This window comes from Mastomys coucha, unplaced genomic scaffold (assembly GCF_008632895.1).
Source record: "Mastomys coucha isolate ucsf_1 unplaced genomic scaffold, UCSF_Mcou_1 pScaffold18, whole genome shotgun sequence".
Lineage (NCBI taxonomy): Eukaryota > Metazoa > Chordata > Mammalia > Rodentia > Muridae > Mastomys > Mastomys coucha.
Window position 1 is genome coordinate 60,027,337 of NW_022196900.1, and position 14,002 is coordinate 60,041,338.

At 47.3% G+C, this 14,002-nt stretch overlaps 1 protein-coding gene across 1 annotated transcript in view; it reads left to right on the plus strand.

Annotated features, from left to right (window-relative positions):
- Positions 1 to 1,490: 1,490 nt before the first annotated feature.
- Positions 1,491 to 14,002, plus strand: part of Cachd1 (cache domain containing 1) — a 224,674-nt gene continuing 212,162 nt past the window's right edge. Inside the window, exon 1 of the mRNA XM_031377946.1 lies at positions 1,491 to 1,766. Within this exon, the coding sequence (XP_031233806.1) occupies positions 1,527 to 1,766 (240 nt within the window). The 5' untranslated portion in view covers positions 1,491 to 1,526. The remainder of the gene's footprint in view (positions 1,767 to 14,002) is intronic.

A 14,002-nucleotide genomic window follows, 5' to 3' on the forward strand; every position in this document is an offset into this window, starting at 1 on the left:
CTCATTTAACGCCTCTCCATCTGCCGCCTATCCATAGCTGTAGTTTCTAGTACCCTAGAAGCAGTACATTCATAGTCTATAGGAAAGAGAATGAATGGTTTATACAGGGACACAGACACTCACCCTGCAGCACACACAGCACCACCCACTTGTTTCTATAAGGTGGCTCCCAGAGAGCCTGATGCAGAACTCAGGAGCTAACCTGCAAGTTAGTCATGCCTACCCATGCTTAGGAGAGCAAGTGGATGCTATGAGTTTCAGCTTTGTTTTCGTTTATTTTTGCTTGTAATGGAGTCAGATGGGTTTACACACACACACACACACACACACACACACAAAGAGAGGGTAGAGAGAGAGGGAGAGGGAAAAAGAGAGGTGGGGAGGGAGAGAGAGGGCGCCCAGTGGAAGGTCAGAGCAAAGGCCTGAAAGTAATACTGTGCTTAAACTCTGGGTCAGTCGCTTATCCTGGGGTGACCTTCAGCTATTTGTTGCAACTCTCTAAGGTTCCGAGTTTGTTACCTAAAAGTTCAGGATCAAGATACAACCTCCAGCCTGGTCCTGGGATTAAAGGATAATGAGTCACACACACTGAATGTAGACCTCAGAGTATTGTGCTGGCCGCATGATAGCTGGTTAACAAACCAAGTCCGCTGAGCCCACGAGGGCGAGCTATTGTTACTAATAACAACGCGGAAAGGGAGTTGAGGCTCTAAAGGGAGTTGCTCCCTTCCTAGGTCTCTGTCAGGCAGAAAACCTGAGTTCTCGAACTTAAAAGGGACTTTGGGGGGTGTGGGGGGTGGGTAGGTGGAGCCTGTAACACTTGGGACCCGAGATCCCCTGCTCGGACCGAGACGGGAAGAGCGGGTGGGGGGTCGCCTGGCCAGCTATGAGAAGGTCTCAATAGTCCCCTTCTCGGGCCAGAAGGATCCTGTGCAAGCGAGGCCCCCCAGTGTCCCGGGCCCCCAGCGTCCCAGGGCGTCGCCCTGTGCTAGCCAGAGAGAGGAGGGGCGAGCGCGGGACTTTCCCCGCCTCCCTCCTCTTTCCATAAATCACCGCTGCAGCGGCCGCGGCGGAGCCGGGAAGTGTACGGAGCCGGAGCGCAGCGTGGTGGCACCAGACACCTCCCTTTTCCCCGCCGCTTTCTTTCCTTTCTCTTCTCTCACTTAGGTCTTTTAAACCTCCCTCTCCTTCCTCGCCGGGAGACCGCCCCGGCCGCGCAGCCCCGCTTGCACTGGTGGCGCCACCGCCGTCTCCGGGCTGCGCCGGGACTCGGGGAAGCGAAGGCGGCGGCGCTCCGCCGGTGCTCTCAGCCGCCCGGCCTGCGGGCGCCGCGGTCTCGGAGCCGCTGCCGCCGGGCGATGGTGGCCGCCCGCGCGCCCGCGCTGCAGCCGGGCGCCCCCTAAGTTTGCCAGCTACCGCCGCCGCGCCGCGGAGCCGAGAGCGCAGGAGACGAGGAAAGTTTGGCGGGCTGCGCGCCTCCGGCGGCCAGCACCCGAATCCCGTCGGCGGGAGTGGCCGGAGGCGGCATGGCCCGCGAGCCGGAGGAAGAGGAGACCGTAAGGCCGTCCGCTCCCGTCCGCCGCTGTTCCCGCTGCCCTGGCTGGCCTGGGGCCCCGCGGCCGCCCCTCTGGCTGCTCTGCCTGGTGGCGTGCTGGATCTTGGGAGCCGTGGCCGACGCCGACTTTTCCATCCTGGATGAGGCGCAAGTGCTGGCGAGCCAGATGCGGAGGCTGGCGGCGGAGGAGCTGGGGGTGGTCACCATGCAGGTAAGCGACCCCCTTCGCGCCGCCTCACTGTGGCAGCGCTCTCCCGCTGCGCAGAGCCCCCGGGCGCTGCACGGAGCGCCCTAGCCGGCAGCGGGACCTCGCTGCTCCTGCAGACTTCTCTACATCCAGTCCTCTCCGTCCCGTATACTCATCTGCTGCTGCCCTCTTCTGCAGAGCCTCTGCCCCGCACCCACTTTCCCCCTTTCCTCGGCCCCGGCTCCTTTCTTGTTGGCTGGGGATTCTCTGCTCTATCCGCGCCTCCTTCCTCTAGTTTGCACTCTCTTCCTTCGCAGATTTGTTTTCACTCGTCACTCCTGCAAACTCCCTTTCCCTCTTTGTGTCCCCATCCCTAGGCAGCGGGTCCCGCCCGACCTGGGGCATTCTCCAAGGCTCCCCCCACTCTGCCCTCTTGAAACCTCCCAGCGTCCTGGAGACCCTGGCGCACCGGTGGGCGAGAGAGGGAAGGTAGAGCGTCCGCCTTGGCCGCAGGACTGTTGGGGTCCGGACGGCCCAGCAGCCGGGGCTCGCTCTCCCTGCCCTGTCGCTTTGGGGGAGGGGAGGGGCTGGCCTGGCGGATCCCCCGCTCCAATCCTTCTGAGGACTCTTTTTATTTTCTTTCCGCTCTTGCGGCCCTCTGTCGCCTGCTGTCCGCTGTGTAATTTCTAGTTTGTGTGTGCCTTTGCTGGGAAGGACAAGGTGAATAGGGTTTCCATTTTTTTTTCCCTTCGTGTTTTGGCCTTCCCTAGGGTTGTAGATTAATTGCCTTTGGCTGATAAGGATTTCTGAGGATGCTACTAATAACCCACAGTTGTAAAAATTGCTAGACAGCAACCACCTGGAGATCCTATCGCGCCGTTATTCTCATCTTCTTGGCGAAGAAGGCCCACTCAATTAGAAACTGATGAGATGACACTCCGAGTACGAAGCCAGCGAAACAGCCTGGTGCTCCAGACAACTAACTGTGCATTTCTGCAATAATGGTGGCGGGATTGGCCTTCGAAAGACCGAAGTTTTCAGGAATGTAGTGTCAAAATAGGTTTCTGATTTCGAACCAGAGTGACCATTCCACCTCCTACGGGCGAGATGTTTTGCTTCTCTTTGGGATTCAGGTTTCTGACGGCTTTCTTAAAAAAAAAAAAAAAAAAAAAAGCCCAGAAACCTACTTCCATCCGGGCCCCCTAAGAGGTTGCATGCTGTTTGCTTAAAACAAGTTCTATCACCATGCTAGCTTTTCTAAGGTGGAGAGATAGCTTTGCTGGGAGGGTAAATTTACATTTATTTGCAGAAATCCGGCCCTGACCTGCTGCGGCGGAGGGGAGTTTTCTTTATTTCCATGATAACAATTACTCTTTTTAAATGCATCTTTCCATTGCTTCCTATGCCCTCTCTTAGATTTAGGTTCAGTTTAATTTCTTCCATGTGCATTTTTTGGTTGCTGGCGCCCTGATCTCCTAGGGGTGGAAGGGCTTTGGAGGCAGTGAAACCCATCTAGATTTGCTTTGCCTTGGTGAACGCGCTAATTTAGAAACAAACAGAACTGTGTTTTCCCACAGAGGATTTTCTTTTTTTTTTTTTTATCAAAAGGGAGTTCAGGTGCTGCAACCTGAAGTTTTGCTTTCAGGATTAGGCGGCCTTTGCCACCTTCACTCAATTCCTAGGACAGGATGAGGGATGGTCCCCCCTCCCCTTCCTGTAATCTAAAGGCTTGCTCTTTCTAAGACTCTGGCAGCAATTTTATGGTTTCTCACCCTGGTCCTTAACAAAAGGTGATCCTGACACACTGTCATTCAGGTAGGGAGCCGCTTTAAACACTTTAGGAAAAGAAAAAGAAGAAAAGCTGGTGTGTGTGTGTGTGTGTGTGTGTGTGTGTGCCCAAATGGCCCTTTATCTCTTCCCAACTGGCCCCTCTCTAACACCTTTGCAACCTCATTGTGAAAACGGACCTCCTGTGGACAGGGTTTTGTCTGGCAAAATGTAAAGTGGCTTCGCTCCTTTTTTCAAAGGAGTGGTGCTTACTGTATTTAAATTTCCCTTCTTGAGCTGTACATTGATCTGCCACTTGCTCCGATCTGGGAAATTGTCAGAAGAATCCCCTTTTTAAAGTAGCCAGACTGCCAGCTTTGGGAGAAGTACTTGTGCATGATAAATCCAGTGCCAGTTAGCTTTCTGGCCTTTAATGTAGAGCTTGCCAGCCTTGGGGTTTGTTCAGTGGATCTGAAATAAATGTGGGCCAGTTGCCTAAAATGAAGACGACGTGCCCTCTGTTCTGGAATGTGGATTCTGCAGATAGAGACTCTGTTGGTGATTCGGAGACTAATGCCCTTAGGTTCAGTTGGATGGTTGGGGCAACAAGTTTTTGTTTTTTGTTTTTTGTTTTTTTCTTTTTTCCGTTTGCAGGAAGAAAGTGTCTGCACATACTCCCCTCCCCCTGAAGGTGCTGACTTTTTTATTTAACCTTCTCCTTTTATGAGATCTGTAGACTGTTAATTTTCTTTTCCTTTCTTTTTTTCTTTTTTGGTTTTTTTGAGACAGGGTTTCTCTGTGTAGCCCTGGCTGTCCTGGAACTCACTCTGTAGACCAGGCTGGCCTCAAACTCAGAAATCCACCTGCCTCTGCCAACCAAGTGCTGGGATTAAAGGCGTGTGCCACCACTGCTCCACGACCTGTTAATTTTCAAAGCCAATTTCCAGACCTTTAAGTTGTTTTGTTGCTGAAATTTTCCAAAAGCAACTCTTGACTTTGAGAAACTGCAAAGTGGCTTCCCCTTCCCCGTGAGGTCCGTTGTTCTGCTGAAGCTCTAATAGCTGCACACTGTGCCCACTGGAGGCTGTACTGGGGATAGCTCACAAAGGCCGACGAGCCTCTCGGCTCTGTGGTTTCCATGACACAGTTCTTGTGCTTGCTCATAGAGAAATAGAGAAGATGGTTTGAAAAGCAGTCTGTCTTAAAATTTCCCTGGAAAAGTTTTCCAGCTGGGGTTACCTACTCCTGTCTTTGTTTTTATGTTTGTTGTTGTTGTTGTTGTTGTTTTGTTTTGTTTATTCTTTTTAAATAATGGCCCCAAATTTTAACCTATGTGATTTATGCTATCAGTTTTACTGGGAAAGCTGCCACTGAACGCTGCCTCCCTGGCAGCAGACATCATAGATCATAGGGAAAAGTCAGAAACCTAATCATTGTCTCTTCGGGAGTCTGGTGAACTGAAGCCATCAATGCTAAGGTCTGAGGAGCAGACAGGGGATGGGGTCTGGGGACACTTGCTTCTGCTTACTCATTCATGCAACCAGCTTTGGTTGAATGGTGTCACACAGTGGGAAGGGTCTCATGGTAGGGTGTCCAGAGACCTGAATTCCAGAGTAGACACTTGCCTGTTGGATAATCTCATTGGTGCTGGTTGAGTCTTCTAAGCTCTGCTCTGTGACTTGGATGGCACACCTATCAATGTAAAGCCGTGGCTGACTACTGTTCATGCATGCAGTGTTTTGTTTTTTTTTTGTTTTTTTTTTTTAAATATTTTTCAGTTACCCTTGATAGTGTCCTAAGCTGTATACTAGGTATTTAGAGAATTGCAAGAAGATATTCCTGCATGGCCTCCTCTTGGTGGGGGGAGGGGGGAGAGGTTGCCTTAAACAGTGATTCTCAACCTGGGGGTTGTGGCCCCTTTGGGGCTTGAATGACCCTTAAACAGATATTTACATATTTACATTGCAATTCATAACAGTAGCAAAATTACAGTAATGAGGTAGTAATGAAAATAGTTTTATGGTTGGGGGGGTCACTATAACATGAGGCACTGTATTAATGGATCGCAGAATTAGAAAGGTTGAGAACCACTGGCCTTAAAGAAAGAGTTACGGTCACACAGGTAAAATGCTTAATCCTCAATGCTTGCTTGTTAGAAGGCATATCTACCCTGGGAGCTATTTCACCAGGCATTTTCTAAGCCCACTTAACACTATATGACAATTGAGGCTTCCTATCAGCGAGGGTCTGGCTCAAGGCCAGTGAGTCCTCCTTGGTGTTTAGCTGTGCTATGCTGGGCACACTTGCTGTGAACTTGGCAGACACACCAGCAGGTTGGTCACACAGCTGCTGTATGGAGCCTGGGAGGAGAAGGAGGCGGGGATTCCTCTCAGAAAAAAAATATCAGAAGTGCACGTTGGAGCTTCATTTCAATTAAAGAGCAGCAGCCAGGGCAGGGCACCTTCAGGAGAAGGGCCTGTCTAGGTAGAGGTGTCTGTCCATTGAAAACAGCCATGGTGTAAATAGTGAGCAGAGATGCCCGAGACAGGGAAGCCTCCCTATGCAGCAAGACAGCACTGCCCAAGCCACACGAACCGCTGCTCATTGTTTAACATCTCTAACAAATTTGAAGTAGAGGTCTTTTTATTTCTCTGAGAGGTCTTAGGTGAGACTTTGTTGGCCACACAAGGTGACCAAGGCCAGGCCTTCACGCCTACTCCTTTCCTAGTCTCTCAGCTGGTGATCGAAACAGACACCAAAGGAAGCAGTGATTCGGATGGATGGTTTGGCAAGGCCTAGAGAGGCCCTGGAAAGTAGTGGTGAATGTGTAGCAGAGAGAGATGAAGAGGGAATCACAGGGCCACGGAACAGCCTTGCTCTGTTCCTGTGGTGATCAAGGAAGTAGGCTTCTTTGGCCTTTTCAATAGAATGTCCATACACAGAGGCGGGCCCTGAGAGTGGAATCTGTAGCCTCAACCATGGGCAGATCAGCAGCTCTCAGACATTTCTCATCTCTCTGCTGGCATTGGATGGGGAGGCTAGTGCATCTTGAGCCTTCATGAGAAGGCTGGCTCTGGCTCTAGCCCTCCATGTAGATCCTGTGTGGTGTCTCAGCTCTGGCCACCCTCGCCCGTCTGTGGTCACACATGTTGTTGCTGTCCGTGCAAGTACAAGCTGATTCATCTGTATTTAGGTGAGCCTTATAGTTTTCTCTCATCCATATATACTGTCCTGGCCATAACCTGGTGTTGAATGACTTAATATCTATTTATGTACTACAGACTCTTTTCAAGGAGGAAAACATGCAAATAATGTTGATTCGTTTGTATGTTTGTGTATAAAGTTGGGGAGATTGTTACTTCTTCCTTTGAGAATTAAATATTTGGAGAAGAAGAAAGCTGATCCGTAATAGGTGACTCTGAGTTGAACTTGAACTTAAGAATGAGCTGAAGGAAAAACATATTGAATGGCTTTTGCTGACTGCTGTTGTCTCCGTGCTGGCTGGACTTCCTTCTCGCTAATGCCTGCCTTAGCTGGCTGCGTTCCTTGTGCTTGTTAGTTTCCTTGCCAGCCCTGCCTGGGTTGGACTTGGGCTTGGGAAGGGAAAGGCCACGGTTTCACACTTCATAACATGTCGGTGCTATTTCTGGTCTCTGCCTGCCAAGTTGATCCCTTCAGCCTAAGTGGGTGGGTTTAGGTGAGAGCCTTCCAAAACTCCACTTTTGCCAGGAGCTGGAGTGAAATTCGTGGTGGATCCTCTTGGACTCTGTAGGAATCTGCTAATCTTCAGAGCATCGTGGGGGCAACAGCGACAGCGATTTGGACTCAGCCAATTATCAGTTGTGTAACTTCCTGAGTGTTATTAAAAACCCGTCTGAACTTCAGTGTCTCCTCATTTCATGTGGTTAATATGGGGAAATATATTTTAAAGAAAAAGAAAAAAAAAAGTCAAAACAAAAACCAAAGAACAGCAACAACAAAAAACTCCAACAAGACTAAAACCAAAACCCTAACCAGCACAAGGCTCTGTAGAAGAGCATTTAGTAAACAGAAGTGTCTGCATGTAAATGCTGGTGTAGTCTGCTCAGTGTGAGGTGGTCAGACTGAGAATGGAGACACTTGCAGCTCTGTCAGAGCCGAGCCGCTCCTCCGCTGATATTGGGTTGTCAGTGTGGCCATGTTGCAGAGTTGCTTGAGTATCACGTACAGATCTCAAGCACGTGCTGCCAAACGACTCTCTGAGATTTCTGAAGAAAGTACTGAAGGTGCAGTTTGTTGTAGTTACTTATTTACTCTTAAGCTTGTTATTGAAAAGTTGTCCGTTTTTTAAATGTACAAAACTGAAGAAAATAGTTTGAGCATGCACACATCTTTCTCCTCCAGGTTAGACAGCTGGTGACCACTAGTGTGGGTGGTCAGGCTGGTGTCCCTGCCGCCTCCACCTGTTCCTCCTCTTCCCCAGGTGATAGGACACTGCAGTTTTATTTGTAACATTTTAAATTGTGTTAGAATTTGATTTATTGTTTTGAATGTTTGATAACAGTATTTTCTTTCTTTGGGTCCCTGTTGTATAGAATTTTAAATAGCTAGTACTTTTTGCCCAGAGACTAGCCTTCTGGATAGAATACCTCTGGTCTCCCTGTAGTAACCTATTATTCCACGAGACTGAGTTTTCTTGTTTTCTTAGTGGTTGGTGTTTAGTGTAGGCACATGAGCTTTGATGTAGCCTGAGTCTCATCAGCTCACTTCTGTTCCCACCCCTTCTAGAAAGAGGTAAGAGTGATTAAGGATAGGACAAGCTGTAAGTGGGGACATGAGCATGTACACACACACACACACACACACACACACACACACACACACACACACACACACACGATGATGACACGGGACAGGGACCTTTGAGGACTAAAGATGTTGCATGTATTTTTGGTTTTCTGAGTAGCTTGTGACCACAGGCCTCATCACAGAACTGGGGGCTGAGGGATGCAGGAGTAAGCAGGAAGTTGGGTAGTGAAAGCATGGCTTCCAGAAGGTTCCTGTTGAAGAATGGAGAACCAAGCATCCTTCGTGTGAGGTTGCCATACTTGTGATTATGGCACTACATCTGTTTCCCAAGGTCAGTTAGGCAGAAGAAAGGAAGCAGGCTGGGTGTGTAGGTCAGTAGGAGAGGTGTGAGACACTGTAGCCATTAGGAACTGCCAGGGCTGCAGGAGGGCAGAGCTACACTGTCCCCATTGTGGTTATCCAGAGGCAACATGGGGGCACTGTCCAGGCTAGTGTCATTCCACTGCTTTGTTTTTTAGGAGATGTAGAAAGGCCTTGCTTCTTAAAAAGTTGGCAATTGGTTGAGATTAAAATAATAATAATAATAATAATAATAATAATAATAATAATAATAATAATACAGTATAGGTCAAGCCAAACACATCTGCAGGCAAGATGGAGCCAGAGGTCTGGGGTAGAATTATCAGTGTGGGTCTGGGCAGTAAAGGCAGCATGTGTGTGCAGATTATGGGGAGCCCCCCCCTCCATACACACACACACACACACACACACACACACATATACATATATATGTATGTATGTATGTTTATGTGTGTGTCACATTTGCATGTGGGTACCATTGGAGGTAGAGGATGACGTTGGATCCCTGTAGTTGGAGTACAGGCAGTGTGGCATGGGTTCTGGGAACTGAACTTGAGTTAGCTTGTAAAAAAAGCAGCAAGTGCTCTTAGGCCCTGCTGGAAGAGAATTTCTGTGTACTTATAAAGCAGAACTTCTTGATGAAGAGTTCTAAAGTGGATTACCTCGAGAGATGAGCTGCTCTTCTTTATAAAGCCTTCAAATATTTATTCAGTGTTTCTTTTGTGCCAGGTACTCTGTTAGGTCTGAGATCTCTATCAGTTAATTTACAAAGTAACACAATTATAGCAGGTGTTCTGGATGCTTGAAGAAAGTGTGTCAGGGATGTTTACGTGTCTGATGGGGAAAGGTTCTTGTTTGGAATAAATAGAAGTTGGGTGGTCAAAGAGTGGCCTTTCTGGAAGGCTCCTGTTGAAGAATGGGGGGCGGGGGGATGGTTTAGGATTTGAAGTTTAGTGAGATGGGAAGAAAGGGCTAGGTGGTACGTTAGCCCAGTAGGCAGAGGTCAAGTTGTTGGACCCCTAGGATCTGTTTAGCAGTCGCAAGTTGCTTTCTGACAGGTGCCAGCATCCCTAACTCCCACTAGCTGGAATGAGAAAGGAACCTACTGCCATTACAGGTGAGGCATCTGGGGGTAGATCTCCTGGAAGGGCTATATGACAACAGTATTTCTCTTAATGCTCATCTTCCTAAGTGGAGCATCCTGCTCTTTGAACAGAGCTGGCCGCGTCTTCCATGCTGGTAGGAAACCAGTTGCTTCCTGTGCCTGAACCCCTTGGTTTGGAGATGGTGTGCTCTGGAGAGAGGCATCTAGAAACTGGAGCAAGCCCTAGAACATAGGAAACTCAGCTGAGAATTTTAAGATTCAAGCTGCGATAGCCAACACCACCTGTCAGGTCCTGCTCCATTTCTGTTTCCCACAGCCCCAGGTCCAGTTCAAGGAGAACCTACAGAACCAGATGGAATAGCCTTCCCCTCTACTGGTCTGTGCCTACAAAGTCTGACCACTATTGACGTCTGACCATGACTGAGACAATGAAATATATTGCTGTCATTTGTAAGTCTTGTTACCTGGAAGCTGCAGACCAGTGAGAGACTGGTCCACTGGCAATCCTGCTAGGCATATGTTGCAGCTGTAGATTCTAAAGTCAGTGTTAGGACTTTCTGATCCTTCTCACAACATGATCCTGTGGGAGTCCCCTTTCCCATTTCATTATATTGGAAAAGGAAATTTTACCACTGACTCTTCCTCCTTGGAAAACAGTTTGCTTAGCTCCTTTATGGCTGAGATCATGAAGGTGATGGTTTAGCTTGGTACTGATTAGATTATTTGAAGTTTATCACTTAGTACTTAAAAGTCATTGAGGCACTGAAGAAAGTCTCAGAGCTGCTGAGACTTACAGCATGTTAGATACTGGGCTTTTGATGTTATTGGGCTTGTTTGTTTTGGTTTCCCTTTTTCTTAGATAGGGTTTCTCTGAGTAGCCCTGGGTGTCCTGGACCTCACTCACTCGCTGTGTAGGCTGGCCTCCAATTCAAGATCCACCTGTCTCTGCCTCCTAAGTTCTGGGATTAAAGACCTTTGCTACCAGGCCAGGCTGTTAGATACTGTCTTAAAGGAGCAAATGGGCCCGGCAGTGGTGGCGCATGCCTTTAATCCCAGCACTTGGGAGGCAGAGGCAGGTAGATTTCTGAGTTCGAGGCCAGCCTGGTCTACAGAGTGAGTTCCAGAACAGCCAGGGCTATACAAAGAAACCCTGTCTCAAAAAAACCAAAAACCAAAAAAAAACAAAAAAAAAAACCAAAAAAACAAGGGGCTGATGAGATGGTTCAACGGGTAAGAGCACTAACTGCTCTTCTGAAGGTCCTGAGTTCAAATCCCAGCAACCACGTGGTGGTTCACAACTACCCGTAATGCGATCTGATGCCCTCTTCTGGTGTGTCTGAAGTTAGCTACAGTGTACTTATGTATAATAATAAATAAATCTAAAAAAACAAACAAACAAAAGGAAGGAGCAAATGGATTCCTTGCAGATTACTATTGTGAACCCCTGATACTAAAGTAACTCTATTCAAAATAGAAAGTGGGTCTGGGGATAGAGCTCGGTGGTAGAGCTGTTTCCTGGCATGTATGAGGCCCTTAGTTCAGTCCTCAGCACTGCTACAATAGTGAAAGACATACATAAGTAAATCAACAAAATATAACTACAACACCTAACGGCAAAGCATTAGAGAAAAGGGTTGGGGAAGAACAGCTTTAGTCCTTCGGTGTTTGTTTATACAAAGCCACAGAAGGGGGTGCCACCTCTCATTTCAGGTAAAAGTTCTGTTGTGAAATTGAGTTAAAGAGCTTAAGTCTTTCTTCTGGAATAGGAAGTCCTTGCGTTTACTTTTAGCAGACATTGCAATACTTCTCTGGAGGAAGGAGTTTCACTCAGTGAAACCACAATGTAAATGACATTTGCTATTGGGAGTTTTTTTGTTTTGTTTTGTTTTTGTTTTATGTTTTTGTTTTTTACCTTGCTTTCTTTTTCTGAGTTCAAAGATAGATTTCTCCTTAAACTTTACACAGTCTGAGTTGATTACAGTTTGAAAGCTCCAGCCTCCAAACACCAAGTGGGTGGACTGCAAAGTAGCTCATGATCCTTGTTTCCCTGGGTGGACTGCAAAGTAGCTCATGATCCTTGCTTCCCTGGGTGGACTGCAAAGTAGCTCATGATCCTTGTTTCCCTGGGTGGACTGTGCTTTCTGGCCTTTGCAGAGTAGAAGCCCAAGGCCGACGTGCTTATCTCATCTACAGTGGTGTCTTGGTTCTCCTCCAATTGGAGCCATTTTTAGAAGACACAAAGCCTAAGACTGACTACAGCCCCCCTCCCCATTTTCTTGACTTCTTTTGTATTTTTAAAAATATAATTTATATTACTTTTTCATGGGATATTTTAAAAGATAGTTCGAGGCTCTATGGAAGGGCAGTTTAAAAAAAAAAAATCCAGCAAGCCGGTGAGAATGAATCTGAATTTTTAATTAGGCTTTGAGTTGTTGCTTCAAAGTGTGGAGACATCATTAGGGATGTAAGTCTTGTTGCATTAGCAGAGGCTGACATGTTACTTCAAACACACAGAGTGCAGCTGTCCTGTGCAGATAAAAGTGGCCAAGTGCAGTATAGCAAGGTGGATTGGTAGATAATTAGCTGTCCCACATTACTGCGGTGTGGAAGAAGCCTGCCAGTCATAGGCAGGAAGGAGGAATTATGAGCAGGAGAAAATCCAAGAGTGTCATAAGGCAATTTGGAATCTCTTCAGCTGTGGCCGAGTTGATAAGGCCTATGCTAGCAAGCAACACAGGCTCACTCTACTGTATGATAGCCAACACCTTTTTTCCCCTCCCTCCCTTCCTTCCTTCCTTCCTTCCTTCCTTCCTTCCTTCCTTCCTTGCTCTCTCCCTCCATCCCTCCCTTTCTTCCTTCCAGAATGGCCAGAAGTAATGATGCACAAATACATTCATTGATTCATGAGTCTACGCCAACTCCATTCCTGAATCAATTAGCTTAAGTAGTCTTTATAGTTCCATGTCACTATACTGAGTTAAAAACACCACAGAGAAGCCATAATGCCTTGGCAGTTACTGACTATGGATAACTGAGAAAGAAGTATCTGGCTATATCGTCTCTTTACTATAAATGAGCAGTGTTTATAGTGTCTCAGGATACTGGTATGTCTGTTAGAGGTGGGGTTGTGTGTTTTCAATATTTCACTTCCCCTCAGCCCCTGATCCTTGGATATCAAAGGCATAGGAAGACCTAAGGGATCTTGCTAATACTCAATCCTCACTAACTCATCGGCCTCCTTAGCCTGGCTGTCCACTTGGTGCCTCTGTAGGATGCGGACCTCCTGTGCTGCTGGCTTTTTCTGTCTCCCTCTAAGGTGCAGCTTGACAGAGGAGGGGCTGGAGTAGGTCAGATGCCTTCAGCAGCCTCTTCTCTGGGAGAGAGACTGTGGCTGCAGCTGGAGGAAGAGGCCACATGCTTTCTGTGGATTGTTCTCATCCCTTCCCAGAGACCTTTTAAACAAAACCCTGGAAACCTGAGGAGTGGTTAGGAGGAGACAGTCTTGGCTATTCAGAGTTGGTGTCATTGTTCCTCCTGTGATAGGCTGAAACGGTGGCCTTCATTCAGTCTTAGGAAAGACTAAGCTCTATACTGATTATAAACCCACAGCACACAGGGCTACACAGAGAAACCCTGTCTTGAAAAGCCAAAAATCAAACAAACAGACAAACAAAAAAAACCCAAAAATCTTTGCAATACTTTTCTGGAGGAAGGAGTTTTACTCAGTGAAACCACAATGTAAATGACATTTGCTATTGGGAGTTTTTTTGTTTTGTTTTGTTTTTGTTTTATGTTTTTGTTTTTTACCTTGCTTTCTTTTTCTGAGTTCAAAGATAGATTCCTCCTTAAACTTTACACAGCTGAGTTGATTACAGTTTGAAAGCTCCAGCCTCCAAATACCAAGTGGGTGGACAGCACAGGTTATGGGTGTTTTAAAATTATAATTTCTGGAGATAGCATAAATGCAGATGATCCTAAAAGCAGGGTGTGGTAGCCCAGGCCTGAAACCCCAGCACTCAGGAGGAGGGAAGAAGGGATCGAGACTTCTAGGTCATCCTAGGCTACAGGCATATCTCCGAGATATTATTAATTATAATAAGAATAATGACAAATAAATTAAATACACTGGAAACAGATGAGGAATTTTTATTTGCACATCTGTATCTCAGACATTAAAGCTAGATAAGACTGGTAAACAGTTACAGCCTTGGAGGGTTGCTGGAGAACAAGCAAGCACCTG